General features: G+C 42.5%; 1 protein-coding gene across 1 annotated transcript in view; it reads left to right on the plus strand.

Annotated features, from left to right (window-relative positions):
* Vwa3b (von Willebrand factor A domain containing 3B) overlaps positions 1–18,786 on the plus strand; it is a 156,790-nt gene that overhangs the window by 117,208 nt on the left and 20,796 nt on the right. The window contains exons 19-21 of the mRNA XM_057751290.1: positions 9,091–9,209; positions 15,077–15,127; positions 16,316–16,517. Coding sequence (XP_057607273.1) covers positions 9,091–9,209; positions 15,077–15,127; positions 16,316–16,517 — 372 coding nt within the window. The remainder of the gene's footprint in view (positions 1–9,090; positions 9,210–15,076; positions 15,128–16,315; positions 16,518–18,786) is intronic.

Here is an 18,786-nt window from a genome sequence, read left to right on the forward strand (position 1 = left end):
AAACTGTTCTGGCCAGGACTCCAGCAGCACAGGAGATGGGCCCAAGAATCAACACATGGGCTGATGTGAGATTAAAATGTTTCTTCACATCAAAGAAAACCATCATCAGAGCAAACACACAACCCACAGAGTAGGGGAAAATTTTTGCTGTACTTCAGACAAAACTCAGCTATATTTCAAATAGGAGGTTGATGTCTACAATATATAAAGAGCTGAAACAATTAATAAAAAATGAAGCAGTCTATTGAGAAATGGGATCATGAAATGAAGTTAACTAAACAGGAAACAGAAATGGACAAAAAATATTTTTAAAAGCCCTAGACATCCTTAACCATTAGAGAAATACACATTAAAACCACTTTAATAGTTCACTCTCACCCCAGTTAGAATGGCTCCCATCATAAAAATGAATGACCCTAAATGCTAGCAAGGATATAAGGATGGGGGACCCTGAATCACTGCTGGGGGGAGGAGGTGGTGGAAATGGTCCTCAAAAAATTCAAAATAGGGCTATGATATGCCCTGAAAATAAAAACCCAGAGCACTTCATATCCTACCAGAGAGATGCCTGTAGCTCCATGCTTATTGCTGCTATATTTGCAACATCCAGGAAGTGGGATCAGCCTAGGTGTCAATCAACAGATGAGTGGATAATGAGAACATGGCGTGTATAATAATTGGTACATTACTCGGAAGTTAAAGAAAGATGAAATTTGTGAGAGACGGGTGAATCTGGAGAACATTATGTCAAGTGGCATGACCCAGACCCAGAAAGACAAAAATCACGTGTTCTCATATGCAGATCCTGAATCAGTTACTTTCCTGTCGCCGTGATAAAGGCCATGACCGAAGCAATTTGAGAATGAGGAAGCTTTGGCTTATGGTTCCCAGGGATGAGTCCATTGTGGTGGGGAGGCATGGCTCGGCAGCAAGCTGCGGGCAGCAGACGTGGCCAGAGCAGGAAGCTGGGAACTCCATCCCGTGCTGCAAGCACAAAGCAGAGAAAACAACAACGACAACTACAACAAAATACAAGTGGTATAACACTTTTTATTTCAAAGCCTACCTCAAACGACATACTTCCTATAGCCAGACCATATCACCCAAATCTCTCCAAATAAAGACACGAACAAGGAACCAAAATACTGAGACTGTGGCGCAGGGGGGGGGGGCATCTCATCCAAACCACCATCGATCCTTTTAACATTTACAGTATGTAAATAAAGGGATGGGAGAAGAATTACAAACTATGAGACTAGATAGGAGAAGCTAGGTAGGTAGGAGAATGTTATCAAGGAAGGACAGAAGGACCAGGAGAGCATAAAGACGCACGTGACACGCAACGGGGCTGCTGCAGATGGGAGGAGGGTGACAGAGTGCCAGGGAGAAGAGGGGAGGAGAAGTAACAAAAACAAAGTCAGTTTTGCTTGAAAATACCACAGTGGAAGGGCTACACTGTATGCCAGTATAAGCTAGATTCCAGACTTGGTTGTCATGACAGAAACATTCCGGAGGAGCAGGAGTTAGGATCCTGATAGTTAGGAGAGCATTCTAGCGTTTCACTTCCAGAAAGCAAGGTCAAAGAGAAGGGGGATGGACATCTCCCCATGGACACTTGTGTTTGGCGCCTTTTGTGGTGCCGTCCACTCCCATCCCAAGTATACAGACAAGATAGTGAGGTGCCCATCAAGTCATCACTAACAGACAGGCAAGAATTAGATGACGATAGAGGTAGACCATAATGCATTTCAATCTCATCTCCAAAACAGAGTTTATGTCTTTACATTTTTAACTTTTATTTTGACAAATCTTAACTTTGTATGTTTACAGGGCACAATGTGATGACTTGATATCAGTTTACAATGTGACGTGATTAATTCAAGCCAATTAGCATATCCAACACCTTGCTTACCTGTGATCTTTTTTAAAAAATGTGTATATGCATATGTGTTTGTTTGTATGTGCATGTAAGTAGAGTGCCCGCAAAGGGCAGAGGAAGGCACCTGACAGACATGGTTGCTGAGGGCTGAACCAGGGTCTTCTGCAAAAAAACAGCCCTTGCTCTTAACTACCGAGCCATCTTTTCAGACCCTGTTATTTTTTTGTTGGTTTGTTTTTGTTTTTTTAGTGATGAGAGTACATCACCTATATAGAGAGTCTAAGAAAGTGGAGCTCCTAGACAGAGGGTGGAGTGCTGGCTCCAGAGGCTGCAGGGAAGGAGCGGAGAGGAGAACTGTGGGAGCTGTTGATCAAAGGGTCCAGGTTTTAGACAGACGGAAGAGGTTTTGAGATCTATTGCACAGTAGTGTGGCTTCAGTAGACACAATGTAGTGTGTGCTGCAGAATGGCTCCAAGAGTAAACTCCCAATGCCATCTATTTGTACCTTTTGTTCCCTAATAGTTCCTTAGAGTGGAAGAGACCCTCGGCTATAAATGGGAAGAATAGAAAAAGAATATGCTAAAATGTCTCCCAGCTTATTAGAGAGATTTTTTTTTTTTTAATTTGCCATGATCATTTTGTGGAAAAGACGATGGCACTGGCAAGCAGGTGGGCCTGAATCTTTTCTCTGCCCTGAGAATTTTAACTGGCTCCTCTCTGTTCAATGCATGGCAACATCTGTATGGGCCAAGGAGCAGCGTCCGGCTTTGTAAGGAGTCTGTTTCATTCATGGCTTACTTGGGGGATCTTTCTTCTTCCAAAACACAATTCTGTTTTGCTTTCCAGCTTCCTGGACCAGTAGCAAATCTGTCACCTTGGAAATGAAATACTGAGCAGAAAGGTTGCCCTAGCAACTGTTCATTACAAGATATAAAATAGGCCAGATAATTTTATCTTAGCTCTTTCAAAAAGATGAATTCATCACTAAGTCATACGCAGAATAAAATTGCTTTAGCCATTAGATGAGCCTACAATTCAGAGCTCTTTATTGATAATTGCCTTTTAAAAAGATAATTTGGGAAGATTAGCCTGAATTATTTTAGAGCCGGCCACATCCATCTTCTCCATCATCATCTTCTTCTTCATCGTGTCTGTCATAGCATCCCATAGAGGCCATCTGCCTTGTCCTCTGGACTCTATGTATAGCTTTGTGCCTTTTTACGGCATCTCTGTCATTTATTCTTGGAGGACCACAAAGAGGTCTCTAATCTATTCTATGATGAATAGAATGTACTAGGCTCTGAGAAAAACATTTGATGTCATTAAAGTATCTGCCCTAAATCTTAGAGCAACCTGTGATGAATCTATTCATCTCGCCATTTAGCTGATAGGAATATTAGCTACAAAGAGACCAGGAGTGTTGTTTAAATTATGTTTTCCTGCTTTCAAATATGGGAGGATTTTTCTATCCCTAGCATTCAGGAGGTTCAAAGAGAACTGCTAGAAGTCTGTAGCCCAACCTAGGCTACATAGGGAGGTTGAAACCAGTCTGGGCTCCAAAACAAACAAACAAACAAACAAGCAGCAACAAACCAGACAACCCAGCAAACAAACAGTAAATACAGGAGGATTAAACTTAAATCTACTGAATGGAAAGTTGAAAATTTTTAAATGGCAGTTATTCTAAAAGCTATTTACATATTCATCACACAGAAAGATGAAAGAGTATAGCTAGGTGAAAAAGAAGCCATGGAATGGCCGGACCTTTTTGGTGCCTACATGTCCTTTGTTCTTCCCTTTGGAGTTTAACCTCAGCGAAGTCAAAGTGAGCATGAAGTTTTGAGGCTCTATTTTCCATCCCTTAGTATCACTCAATGCCAGCAAATGTTGACTGACTTTTTTAATTTAGAGCTAAAATGTGAATGACAATCGACACCACAGTCCCACACTTTGATGGTTTTTGAGCGATCTCATTGACCACCGCTTTGCCAGTCAGTTCTGTGAACCTTGTCTTCACTTGTCGTAGAAGCTGTCATTTGAAGGGCATACCCTTAAGATTCAGGGCTCAGCCGTTTGAACAATGGCAATTTCTAGAATACCATTGTGTCTGCATTCAGAAATATGACCACATGAGACTCACGGAGCTCTGCATTTTCATTAGACACATCAATTAGAGCTTTTCCTTGCCTGGTTTGTCACTGAGTGCTGAGATATTTATTAAAAAACACTGGGATTCATAAATTTGGTCTAGATTAAACAGTGAAATGTAAAACCATCAATTTCACACAGTTTTCTCAATTTCATCTTCTGCTAGTTCTAATGGTCATCAGGTAAATTCCTTCTGATTTATGTTGAAAATTAATAGCTGTGTACATAACTATACATGATATTTTCTTCATTTAGCATCTGCTCTGAACATGTTTCCATGTAATAATGATTTTTTGGATAAGTTTTAATAACATTTACTAATAGGAATTGTAGAGCTGAAGACACATACTGCTTGTCCCACAGGACCTAAGTTTGAATCCCAACGTTCATGTTAGATGGTTCCCAGCTGCCTATGCCTCCAGCTCCAGGAGCTCTGACGCCCTCTTCTGGCTTTCATGGGTACCTGCACATGTGTGCACACGCCCAACACAGATGTACATGCCTACACATAATTAAAACCTTTAAAAATATCTTTTTAAAATGACATGCTAAACTGTGACAACTTACTGAGCTATTCCTCCCATTTGGGGCAACTTGCATGGAGTCCTGCGAGTACCCATTGTCTCTGTCTTCTGGTGTCACTAAGAAACAGTGACATGCACACATAAAGCAAACCAAACAAAAACTTGACCTTTTCTATTACTGTGTGAAAGCGTCATGGTTTCATTTCAACATTCAATTATTTTACCATGTTTGAATGAAAAAGAAATAAATCTCTTCAAACTCCTTTTCACATTGCTCATTTCGGTAAACTCCCCGCCAGCAGATAAAGTCTTCCTTTGTCCTGTGCCTCAGTTTCTAACAAGACAAATTTGGCAGAATCTAAACTTAATTATATTTTACAGTATATCAAACTGTTTTAGTCTTTCATGTTATTCAGTACATATTATGCATATTTTATTTTATTATATGTTTATGTTTAGTACCTATATTATACCAGCAATTTGGAATTCATATGTGTTATAGGGGTAGGGCACACGGGTCACATGTAGAGGTGAAAGGAACAGATACTCTCCCAGCTTTACGTGGGCCTTGGTGACCTGAACTGAAGTAGACAGGCTTGTACAAAACCGCCTTTACTCACTGAGCCATTTCACTGAACCCCCAGTAAGCAATTCTTATAAAAGCCAACTAAAGGGGTCTGGAGAGAGGCTCAGCAGTTCAGAGCACTGACTTCTCTTCCACAAGGCCTAGGTTTGATTCCTGGCACCTACGTGGTAGCTCACAACCACCTGTAACTCCAGTTCCAGAGGATCTGACACCCTCTCCTGGTCTTTGCTGGCCCTGGGCTCACACATGGTACACAGACATACATGCAGGCAAAATGCCCATCCATAAAAATAACAAAGAAATTACAGCTTGGCAGACAGTTTAGTTTGCCATATAACAAAAGCTACAGTTAAGTGTATTTGTCTATAATGGCATTGAATGAGAGCATATGTAGAGAATGTCTCTGTTATTCCTGGCAGAGAGAGGATAAATTATTATTGTTGTCGTTGTTATTGTCGTATTTTCTTGAACCTGCTTTCCAGTTAATGGTCCAAGGTATTACAGGTGAGAGTAGAACAATTATAACTATCAGCCCAATTCTGCCTGCCCGTAAATTCTAGAAATTTCTACCTCTATGGTCTATCTTTCTATCCATCTCTCTATTCCTCCCCAACTCTACAAACTTACCCCACGTGCCCCTCTAGTCTATTGCTCGCCCTCATAGTTAGAATCTTGTCACTAAGGGGTAGTTGTATGAATTTGGTGAGGACTCTAGTTTCACCTCAGAGAACTAAAGTAGATAGCGCCTTAGGCTTCTTCCTATTCCCAAATGTTGTCCGGATGGATCCCCCTCTAAGTTATAAAAGTATGAAGGAAGTCATTTTCAAGGAGGCTGCCATCGCATCCCTTTATTCTCTCCCAAACTGAGTCCTCAGCTTCTTCGTGAACCTCACTGCCCTCCCCACTCACTCTTCCCAGATGCTAGGCAGCCTGACTGTGATCCCCTAAGCCCTGGAATGTCTCTTGTGACTCTAAATTTGACATCACAAAGAGGGTGGATCATCTGGCCTCTAAGTAACCACCATGCTGTAAACTAAGACCAAAAGACTGAAGGTGTGGAATATGCCTTTGTGCCCCCCAATCCTGCATGCAGAAAGGAAGGCGAGTGGGTGGTACACAATCTGAACAGCTACGCTCAAGTCCGTGATGGCCAAGCCAGGCATGAGATCTGTATCTACCAAAGAGGGAAGTACCATAGGAACTTGCCTTTAGTTGAGCAGATGAAGTCAAGAGTCAGGATTTTGACTAAGCATTTTTTAGTACTGATTTATCGTTGACCGCTACACTTGGTGAACTAGAAGAGAGATTTACAGACTTTTGAAGGGGGTGCTTTCCTGCTGGGCCACGGGAAGTATAAATGTCTTTCATTTTGGTTGGCATTGATTTTTTTTTCAAGTTTTTGTGATATTGCTCTATTTTGAGGGCTGATTTTTTTTCTTTCTCCTTCATCTTTTTATTTTATTTTATTTTTTTACACACTTATGCAATCTTCAGTTTCAAAACCCAGGCATTTCACCTTTAGCCTCCTGTTCTGCTTCCTTCCCTTTGAAAGGTGAGTTCAGCAGTCGCATGCTGACTCTGTGTGGTTTCTCAGTAGCTGGTTAAACTCTAAAGCTTTTCACTCCCTGTCTTTCTCTTCCATTTTCCAAACCTTTGACCATTTTGCTCACTTGGGTCCTAGTGATTTAATTCTAGGGCGAATATATGTATTTTAAAATATTTAAACAGTAAAATCATTAAACTTTTGTCTTCCTCCTGGAATTCCCAAGTTTTAGGCACAGCTACTTTTGATAGGTTAAAGCCCAATGTTATGCATGTTTTAGATACTTTGTGTTATTGTTTTGGCTTTTCAAGACAGGGTTTCTCAGTGTTACTCTGGCTGTTCTGGAACTCACTCTGTAGACCAGTCTGGCCTCAAACTCACAGAGATCTGCCTGTCTCTGCCTCCTGAGTGCTGGGATTAAAGGCCTGTGCCACGACTGCCTGACCTGTTTTAGACACTTTTAAAGGTAGTTAAGGAATTACAAGTAATGTAAAGAACCCCCATGTCACCTTTTTTGACCAATTCCCCTCCCTCCTTCCTCAAAGGTAATCCTTAACCGGAGCTTTTGCATATGCCTCAATACAAAAATACTAAGCCGTGTTTCTAACCTAAAACTTTACTGTTAAAAAATATTCATAATGGTGCAACCTTTATTCTAGAGACTGAAAATGGGACTTGGGAGGCCAGGCTATTGTTAAATCTTGAGCCAGGTTGGCAGCTGAACCTCTGAACGGGCCGCAGACTCTCCCTTCCCTGCTGTGAGAGCTGACCCAGTGCAAACAGATCCCCAACAGCTGCGCCTCTGTACTCGGATCCAGACACCCCCTCCCATTCCCCAGAACACACAGACACACTGTGTCTGGCTCTTTTCTTATCAAACAGCTTGACTCTGGCCAGCAGCGACGTCAATTGTCAGCAAATGGTGTCTTTCCCACTGTTTTGCAGTTTTGCAGCTTAATGCTTCCCTACAGCCACGTTTGTGAAGCTTCCGCACGCGCCGTCAGATGTCGCTTCTTGTGTGCCCTTCCTCTTTGATTGTATTCTTTCGACATTTCTATTACTGTACACGGAAGCTTCTCAATAGCTATCCGTATATCCCCATCTCTGCCACCCATTTATCTGTGTTTTTGTCTGTGGGGACCTCTCTAAGCCATTACTTCATGAGCTCTTTTTAAGTGATTATGCCTAGTTTCAACTTTGTTCAATCTATGAAGATCATTCCTCTATTCCAGTTCCAATGTCATTCTTCCAAGATTCAAAAAGAATTGCATCCACTTAGAATTTCAATGAGCTCTTGTTTGTCTTGGCACAGCCCAGTTGACACCAAACAATAGGCTGAGTGCAAAGCTCCAGCTGAGCGCAGCTGAGAAAGGGTGAGGGAGAGTTCCTTCCTTGCAGTAGATAAAGACAACATAGAAGGTGTGTACACATTGATATTCTCCCCAGGCTTGGTTCTTGGTTGTGAGGCTATGTGAATGCCCTCTCTTTCTAATTAGGACTTCCTTCCAAGGATGAGGGACTCAGTCACCTCAGCTAACCTGAGCCCAACCTGGACCCTTGTTCTCCAGTACACTCATAATCCCACTTAGCTCTGGGAGTTGGATTCTCATTGCCATGTTATAGCTGGGCACAGAGTCAGCGACCCCCCGATTCACCTCTTTACATCTCTTCAATTTTTATAGCTATATACATATAGAGTTTCTTTCTTCTTTCTTCTTTGCACTAGTTTCTTAATATATTATTGCACAGTTTTAGAAGCTGGGGAACCAAATGGCATGAACTTCATAACCTTGATTGAAAGTAAAATGATTTCCCTATTAAACGTAATTTCTTGGGACTGGGGAGATGGCTCAGTGGTTAAGAGCACTTGTTGCTCTCACGAAGGACCAGGGTTCTCTTCCTAACACTGACATGATGATTCCTATCCACTCATAGCTTCAGTTCCAGAGGCCCTGATGCCCTCTTCTAACCTCCATAGACATCAGTCATGTGTGTGGTACACATACATACACATAAGCAAACATAATTATATAAAGCATGTATAATTATACACATATAAAATTTCTATTTCTTATTGCCTACTCTTACCAACTTAATAGAAGCTTTTAAAGGTAACACTCAGTGATGACAAGGGTCCCCTGAAACAATTTTGGGTTTTATTCTGTTGGTTTTGCAGTGATGATTTTGAAAATATGTAGCTTTTAAAATTGAAAAAGAAAAGTTAGTAATTATATTTCTTATAATAATTTATAGTAATTAAATTATATTTAAAAATTACTACATTCTACTTTTCTGCACTTCCAGTATGGTTTTTATAGTCAGAAAGGCATGTACCCATATAAACATACATTTGAGAGCTCGCGTGAACCCGTCAAGTGACACTTTCCCTTCTGTCTTCATTGCTGTGTAGGTGTCCCCTCTGGCACATATGTGCAATGACACCAATAAGATGATATTAATTAACCCCCAAGGAGTTAAATTCAATATCTACAAGCAAAATGTGGAACAGGCCATTAAATCCTACGAAAAGTGAGTATTATTCCCCAAAGCTCTCGAAAGATAATTTGCTTTGGCTTTTTTTCTCTTGTTTTGGCTTAGATTGTTTCGTCTGAAATAGCAGTTTTAAAATGGCCCAGTATTGACACAAAGCACTAGCTCACGTGTGGTCCTACTGGGTGCTGGGTTAGGCTCCTGAGCTGCTCTTTCCAGCAGTTTGAAACAAACCACCTTCCCATTGTATACTCCGTAGAAATCTTGTGTTTCCAGGAAACCTTCCAAGTTTTCCTCTTACTGCAATAGCTTTGGTCACATCGGCCTTTAACACTTTGAAAAATAACTAACAAGGCCACAGTCGAGACATAGCCGCTTCTTCTACTCAGCCCTCCACAGAGTGAAAATAACCAGGAAGGCCAATGGTGTCTGACCCGAACGTGGGCAGACTGCTTCTTGTCACATTCCTCCAAATACAAAGCAAGTATGTGCACAGAATTTACACGATCTTGGGTCTTGGGAGTCATCTACATGTGACTTACAATGTCTGGGAGGGTTTGCCTTGATTATATGCAAATCCAATAGCTGTTGTCGTGCAAGAACAGAGTGTCCATGACCCTGATAAATCTGTAGCCCATAAAGGGGGATCTTGAAACCAATTCCTCACGAACACTGAGGGGTAGCTCTATGATATAGATTACTTTTTACATGTTTTATATCAAGAAGATAATTAAGATGACTACTGAGAGAATTCTACACTTAAACAGTTCAAAAGGTGGAGACTTTCCTCAGGGACAGGTGGCCTGTCTGTCACCTTTTCCCATGACCTGCACACCTGCCTAGAATTAGCCCTTAATGTGCATACTTAAGGGACTTTTGAAAGTGCCCAGCTTCTTTGGAAAGCTTATTCTAGATTCTGGAAGCTTCATGGTTGGGTTTTAGTTATCGACAAATGAGAGTGTAAGTAATAAGATGCATAGAGATTAGAGGTTCGTGATGTAGCCAGGCCCCTACTGATCCACCCATCATAACTCAGGGTGAGGCAGGCTTAGTGAGTACTCAGAGCGCGACTCCTGCCCACACAGACAATCCACAGAAAGGTCTTTCCCCACCACTTATAGTTCCTCAGTCTTCTTAACATCAGACTCTTTCACCACCCTCCTGGAAGGACTGGTCCCCCCCCCTTGTGAGCCCCATCAGTGGTGTTTATAAAGTCGTCAGCACAGGGTGCGACCCCTTATCCAGAACAAAAGGGTCAGGAGAATTTCAGGTTTTCTTCCATATCTTTGAATACTTGACTATGCATGAAATGGGTTGCCTTTGGAATTGGGCCCAAGTCCAAACAATTTTTTTTCACTGTTTGAAATAATTTCATGCCAGAAGTAAAAGTTTTATGGCACGGGTGAGATTTCCTACTTGTCACATTGGAGCTCAAAGAGGTTGGGATCTAGGGTGTCTTTGGATTAGGGATGCTCTGTTTGTTTTTCCGCATCTTTCTGTCCTCTATTTTTATCTTGGTAGCAAGATGACCTATCCTAAGCTTCCTCCTCTCACTGGAGCTTGCATGAAGTCCTCCCTTTAAGGGACTGTTATTCTGCTGTCCCTCAACTGCTCCTTCTTCCTAAGGGCCTCCTCAGAGAGGACATCCCCTCCACATCCCCCCTCTAGCTACTCCCCTATTGTACCCTGTCGCACTCTCTGCTAGTGCACTGCCCACTGGAGCTCACTGACATTCTGGTCCACTAGTTTACAACTGGGCCAGCCTTGTTTCCCCTCCCATGTTTTTCTAGCACAAGCCCGTGCACCTGACTATTTGAAATTCATTCAGATTTGATATAATTCCAGTTTCATTATTAAAATGTTCAAGTTTGATTTGGGTATTCAAATGCAATAAAATTCCATTCAAATTCTAATGTCATTTGCTTGAAATATTCAGATAGCTGAGTTCTGTAATCACTTGGCCTCTAAACATCGGGTACAGAGGGGCAGGCTAGAGCTTAGAGGTCAGGCAGTGCTTGCGTGTTTTGTCCTTAGCCCAGACCAATGCCTACGTCTAGGCATTGAGAGCAGATGTCTTATTTGCAGAACCCATGCACAGGGCTGTTGGGAGGGTTGTTCAGGTCACACATAAGAAGCATTCCGCGTGGATCTGCCTCCCACCCCGAATCAGCGACCCCTTGACTCCTTCTACCATGTCCGCCTCTTCCTGAGAGTCTCAGAAGAAAGGGAGGCCTCTATTCGCAGGCAGAACCACACTCCCTTGAGAAAAAAGCCCAAACACAGAGTAAGTGATCTGTCCCTGTGAGTAACTCTCAAAAACTCTTCTGCTCATGCTAGAGAAGTATTGTTGCTACAAGTTAAACAAAACCTCCTAAGAGTTCCCAACCTCAGATGCTCTAGACACCAACATTTTTAAGTGCCCATAATGATGCCACATACCGTAAATCCCATTCCTGATCCCATGGGAAAGACCACAGTGAAAATGTTGGTGCATGCACTAATAATTGTGCACACATTTATTTCTGGGCTGTGCATGTGAGGGAGATAGGAAAGCTAAGCAAATTTTGTGTTTGGATTTGGGTCCCATCCTTAAGATATTTCGTTACATACATGCAAATATAGTTTAAAATCTAAAATCCCAAACAGGGGCTGGAGAGATGGCTCAGTGGTTAAGAGCACTGGCTGTTCTTCCAGAGGTCCTGAGTTCAATCCCCGGCAACCACATGGTGGCTCACAACCATCTGTGATGAAATCTGGTGCCCTCTTCTGGCCTGCAGATGCACATGCAGACAGAACACTGTATACATAATAAATGAATAAATAATTTAAAAATAAATAAATAAAATAAAATCCCAAACATTTATGGATAAGAGAGCTTCAACTTGTACTTTCGGTAATAATAATTTTTACATTAATGACATTAGCTTTAGTATAGTTGATGTTTAATATTTTTTATTCATTTAACTAATACTGGGTTTATTGTCTTGGTGTGTATATTAAATTATTTAATATTATGTCCAGTAGTATTAATAATAGCAATATTATACAGGACAAAAGCTTCCTGAGCCTTTGAATTCAGTAGTACTGAAGAATTTTGTTTGTGTAAATGCCAGTTTGTTTTTTTGTGTGTGTGCTTTCCCATGTATATCTTTCTCATGATATGCAAAGGATGAGTGACAGGCACGTATCCTGTCCCGCATCCGCTGTCACATCTCTATGATGTTTTTCCTCCAAAGTAAGCCATCGTCACTTTGAAATAAATGATATTAGACATCCATAAGTCCACTCAAGCTAGCGATGACCAAGCAAATGAAAGTTCACAGGATGGTATATAAAGCAGAGCTATTTTTGACACAGTGTTCGTGGGTGGCTGTCCTTCAGTTCTAGGATTTCGAGAGTCTGGGCTCTGTGTGTCTGAACAAAAGCTTGAATGTTTCTAGGGCTGCTCATATTCAGAGGCAGCGTTTTTCTTGCAGCTTTTTTTGATTGCCAAAGTCAAGATCCCAGTCCTCAAATCCACAGGAGAAATCAGTTCTAGTCTTACTGGGCCCCCGAGCTTCGATGACTCTGTTTAAGGTCTTGTCTTTCTTGCTGGCCAGGCTCATGATGTGCCAGCAGTTAAACTTTGCGTTGTAGGCAAGTCATTTATTGCTACTGCTAGAGCTACAGCAATCCAGTGGATGCAAACCAGCAGCCAGGACTCGGGGGCTGGACCAGTTTCAGAAAAACCCTCATATTCAATGGCCTCCAGGTGCCTCAGAGGAATGATCATCACACACTCTTGGTGGTTTTGCCATAATCACTTTACCAACTCAATAAAGCATTGAAATGTTGCAAAACATGTGGACAAGAAAGGGCACATGTATTCTGAATATGTGCCCCTGGGAAATATTTTCTAAAGTATTGAGTTCAAATTCAATCCACTCTAGCTAATTGGACCCAGTAACCCTGCATTACCCATGGCCTCTACGTGTCCCTAGGCTCACCCTTCTTTTGATCCATCCAGAGGAGAGGAACATTGAGGTACTCCTGGTACTTCACATACATTTCTTCTTTGTCCTCTCAAAGCCACGGATGGATGCCGCTAGCCTTGTTTTTATCCCCGAGAAAGTAGCACTTCAAAGGATTCTGCCCAACAGGATCACATAGCAACCAGGTGGAGCTGGCAGCTGAGCTTGACCCCAGGTCTGTGTTGCACTGAAGCTCTCTTCTGCCCGCCCAGCTTCCGTGCTACACTGAGTTTGCTTTCAAGTCTGATTGAAGAGAGTGTTGGATATATTTTAAGAAAAGCACAGAAAACCAAACAGTCTTAGAAGCCCTGATCATTGTTACAAGCCAAGTGACTAAAGAAACCTAATTTCCTAATGGAACCCAAAGGTCCTAAACCTTTGAGAAAGACTAAAGCTCGAGCTGGCCTACTTCCCTCTTCCTGGCTCGTGGTGGTTGAGATCCATTTGTTTTATTTCGTTTTATGAGTGCTTTGCCTGAATATGTGTGTATGTGTATGCCTGGTGCCTGTGGGGGCAAGAAGAAGGCATCAGATTCCATGTAAATGAAGCTATGGATGGTTGTGAGCCACCATGTGGAGGCTGGGAACAGAACTGCGGTCCTTTGTAGGAGCAACAAGTGCTCTTAATGGCCGAGCTACCTCTCTAGCTCCATTCTTCCTGACTTTTTGCCATCACTTCAGAGTCTTTGCCAATGCCAGACACAATATATATGCTATGCACATAAGTCCTTGCAGAGTCCTCATGGCTGCAGGGGGGATTCTCTTATCAACCTGAGTTGACAGAAAAGTTGACTCCATTCTAGTCCAAAGATTAGTTGGGAATGGGAGAAGCTGAGGTCTCGGCCCCAGTGCTGTGGCTCTTCTCCCATATGAGCCATCCTTGTCTTACCTTCCCAGCCCCTCCAGGCCTATGTCTACCCCAAGCGTATTCTCTGCATACTGTGCTAATGGCAACTGGCCTCAGTGGTCAGAGGAGCACTTCCCGTGGAAGGCAGTGTTCCCTACTCCACAAGCTTTGGAGTCAATGCTCTGTCCCCTGCTGTCCACAAAGCCCGAGGTGATGGCATAGTGTCACAGAATGGGCTGGGGCCACTGAAAGGAGCATCACTGATTGGGTACAAGGTGGCTTCCCTGTGGGGATCTGGTCAGTGAGGGGCTTCAGTTCCCCACTGGCAGCTAGCCAGGTGGATGCTTGAGGTGTTTTGTGTGCCCATCTTTGCACTGCCACCCAGAAGACAAGGCAGTTAGACTGCATGGGTTCTGAATGTACCGCTTATAGTCCCCTTAGCTCCCCTTTGCTGTCAGAATCCAGGCAGAAGAGTGTCTGCAGAAGGCAAGCTAAGAGTGCTTACATTTGCCTTAGAAAGAAAACTGTAGCACCTGAAATTATTTTTTAAATGTAATTTGTATTGCATTAATAGTGTGTGCATACATGAGTGTGTGTGTGTGTGTGTGTGTGTCATAACACACAATGAATGCATGTGTGGAAGACAACTCGAGGGAGCCAGCTTTTATTTTCCACCATGTGGGTCCTGGGAAATCAAATTTGGCAGCAAGCATTCTTTTCTGCTGTACCATCTTGCCGACCAATGAGAAACTTCCTAATGTAGAGATGGTAAGGACCAGCTTGCTTATAGCTTTTACTTGAGAGCAAAGATTTCCTTAGTGTTTGACACAACTCCCACCCAGCTGCCAGGCTTCCTCGGCGATGCTTACTTAGGGAGGAGATGTGACTATGCAATCTCTTTAAGTGGGCGACAGCGGTGCAGTCCAATGATGGTTGGCAGCTGGCTTGGGCTCCCCTTTGTCATCCCTCTCAGAGCCTAAAGTCAACTATTTTTTTTTTTACTTAAAACAAGTTACTGCTCCTAAATTGTTATTATATATTTTTTTACAGACGCTTAAATAAAATCGTCTGGCAAGCACTGTCCCAAGAGGAAAAAGAGAAGTAAGTCATTCTATTCCACCTCAGTTTCGAAATGCCAGTGAAATTCATGTAACCGAAGCTAGCCATTTTAAAGCATGGGGTCCAGTGGTGTTTAGAGTGTGTAACCCCCCAAACATTCACCACCCCAGAAAAAGACTTCTACGTACCCATGAAGCAGGTGTTCCCTGTCGCTCTCTTCTCCAGCTGCCGCTGACTCCAGTCTGTTCTCTGTTTCTGTGAACCTCTCACATGATATATCATGCGAAAGAAAGAACACACGTGGCACTTGTTTTTGTCTTCTAGTACTTAATATTTAATATTTAATAACTCTAATATTTTCAAAGCCCATGAGAGTTGTAGCATATATGCACATGTGTATACACATGCATGCACTAAGGAAGTTATCTTTACACACACATACGTGCACACACACACACACACACCACTGATTATCTACTCCCACTGATGAACCTTTCAGTTCCAACTTTTTTTGGCTGTTATGAAGAACGCCACTGTGCTCACGTGAGTGGACATTTCTCTATGAACACACTTTTATTTCTCTAGCATATATAGGTTTATCACACTGTAATTCTTGCTTCAGTTTTTGCGAAAGCTCCAGGCTTGCTGCCAGCAGCCATACTACTTCACAGTCCCACCGTCTCGGCACGAGCATTCCCGTTGTCCCTTCCCCGTGTCCTCACCATTGGCTGCTGGATGGGCGTGATGGCGATTGTCCATAATCCTAGTGGTGGGGAGACTCATGAGTTTGAGACCATCCTGGGCTACATAAGAAGATTTTTGACTCAAAGAACAAAACCAAACAACCATAACAACAAAACAAACTACCGGGAATGATAATTACTTACCTCTAGCTGTACAAACTGATAAATGGGTCAGTAGGCAGTTGGCCACCCCCCCCCATGTGAACATAATCTAAGATGGCCATATCACCAGCTGATATAATTGAGGGACCTCCGTCATATAGCAACATGGCTTTATACAGTGCCCAGGCTTGTTTTTCATCCATTCTAAGGATTATTTCTAATTATAACTAATCTTGAAAAGTGGAACCTTTCGGGGCTGGAGAGGTGAACTTCTGATGTCCGTGTCAACAGATGAGTCTAAGGAGATTTATTGAGAAACTGAATACATTTTTCTCTTCTTCTGCTTATCTTTTCATTTCTGTTGCCTTCTTTCTTTGTTTCTCAGATTGGATGCCATCAAGCCCCTACAATACTTGGAAAACAAGGCAGTTTTAAACAAAGCCCTGGAACGCCTGAATTGGCCCATTTCCTTGAAAGAGCTGTCGCTGCTTGAAAATGAAATCTTGGCTGGGAAAATGTACATCCAGCAGGCGATGGAGCTCCAGGAGGCTGCCAGGAAGAACTGCACGAACAAGACCCTGGAGGAGGTGGGTCCCCAAGTTCTCTGTACCCCACCCTCCCTGCTCTCACCATTACTTTCCCTGCCTGGGCCTCCTCTTTCTCCCACCCACCACATACTGATTTTATAAGAGAGAAAAAGGAAATACTATTTGATTTTAACATCTTAGTTTTAGAATAAGGGATCTTTGAGTTGAGACACAACACTGAAAAGTAGCATTGTAGCATTTTGTCCTGATGAGATGCCCGGACTCTGATCCAAACCAGACAGAGTACTCACCTGAGATTTTTTTTTTTAACTACTTAATCTTGATGCTGTCTTGGATAGTGTTTCACATTTCCTTCAACATTCATATTTTTATATCTATAATAAGAGTATTAAAGCCCAGTGGATTACTCTTAGATAAAAAGGATATTTATGTTTTTAGTATTGAAAGCCCACAAAAATGGCATCCGTTTTTCCATTAAGAATTCAAACCTAAAAAGAAACTGGCTCATCACCTCGCTGCCCAGCTAGCACCATGGAGGGTTTCCTGTTGGCCCTTTTTTCTCCTCAGATAAATCTTTTCTCTTTTTTATACTTAGGGAGTTTTTAGTATTTTATAGTCTGCCCTGAACTTAGCATTATCTCATGCAGTCTCTGTGCTTTCTCTGACTCTTCAGACCAACATCTTGGTGGATATATACAGGGTGTATTTAACTCTTCACTGAACTGTCTCCTTCTGGTTTGTTGGGTTTTTACCTTTTTTGGTTGTTTTGTTTTTGCCTCTTTCTCACGCCCTTGTGAATCCCATGGTGCGTACAGTTATTTTGTGAGCATCCTGCCTTAGGAGTGGCATTTGTGAACCACAGAACATGATCACTGGTGCTGGAATACAGTGCTCCTTTCTGACTACATGCAGGTGCTTGTAGATGTGGGTTAGTCCATCCAGAATCCTAGACAGCTTCCATATAGCCATCAAACAAAGGTCTGAAAACCATTCCGGGACTACTGCCATGCAGAATTTCTTTGTTAATTTCAGGATCCTTCAAATGAGGCAGGGTTTGCCTGGCTTTAATTCCTATATCCACTATTTTAGATCTTGCTTTTGCTTTGAATTACTCTTATTCATGTGCATCTGCATGTGGGTTTCTACATGTGCGTGTGGTACCCAACACGGATGCTGGGTACTGAACTCAGGTCTTCTGCCAAAGCAATATATGCTCTCAGCTGCTGAACCATCTCTCCGGTCCCTTTGCTTTTATTGTTTTCCTTCGTTCTTTTTTTTTACTCCATAAATTGCACTTTCCCCTTAATGTGAGAAGCTGTACCTTTTGTGCAGAAAAAAAAATGGTATCGTGAAGCGTTAGGCATCTATTCCTGTTGTTCAAAGAGACTTCCTCGGAAGCATCCACTGCATCCTGGTAAGGCTCCCTCTGGGTACCAGCATTTCTCTGTTGACTGGCGGGTGTCAAAGGATGCCTACGAATCCAGAGGACCAAAAATGAACTCCCTACTTTCCCCTGAGAATGCTCTTCATCTACCTCTTCCTGCCTTCTCATCCCTTCGTTTACTATCTAAAATATTTATGAACATCCCCAAAGTGCTAGGTGTGATGGCAGATGCCAGCTGTGCCTAGAACACACTAAGTCCTGCTCTCATTTGGATGGGGGAGAGAGAGAATTATTGGATCCCAGTAATGGATTTTCTCATTCCAACCTCTTCATACATATGCATAGTCTTCTTTTAGATTCTTTTAGCAAAGGGCAATGACTTGGAACAATGATTATAAGTTAGAGAAGAACAAACTTTCAACTCCTAAGACCCCTGAATTTAATGTGTCAAAGTTTCCTCCCATGGATCTATGAGAAATGTTCACGTGTATTCCGAAGTTTGAGGTCACTCTGCTTGGACCAGCTAGAGTACGTGGTCGAGTTTGGAGACCTACAGCTTTTCCCTACCCTTGCTGCAGTGGCATTGTCATTCACTGTAGCTGTCCCTTGGCTCCTGATTTTGGGGCAGCATCATGACTTTTCTGACGGTAAGGGAAGGAGATGAGCTATAAACACTATGACCGTGGAGTCTGGCCTTGCTCTTCACCTTCAGACTTCCCCTGACCATCCTTGGATGGCAGCAGATGATGGATGGATGGATGGATGGATGGATGGATGGATGGATGACTGAGAACCACCATTCTTACTGATCTGCAAGCATCCTGCATACTCTGTGCTTGAGTGCCTAATGATTTCCCCTGCGATCCATAATCCACCAGTTTTATGACATCCCCAGCTTGCCTCGCTGACCATATAATGAGAAAC

The sequence above is a fragment of the Chionomys nivalis genome, chromosome 19, assembly GCF_950005125.1.
Source record: "Chionomys nivalis chromosome 19, mChiNiv1.1, whole genome shotgun sequence".
NCBI lineage: Eukaryota > Metazoa > Chordata > Mammalia > Rodentia > Cricetidae > Chionomys > Chionomys nivalis.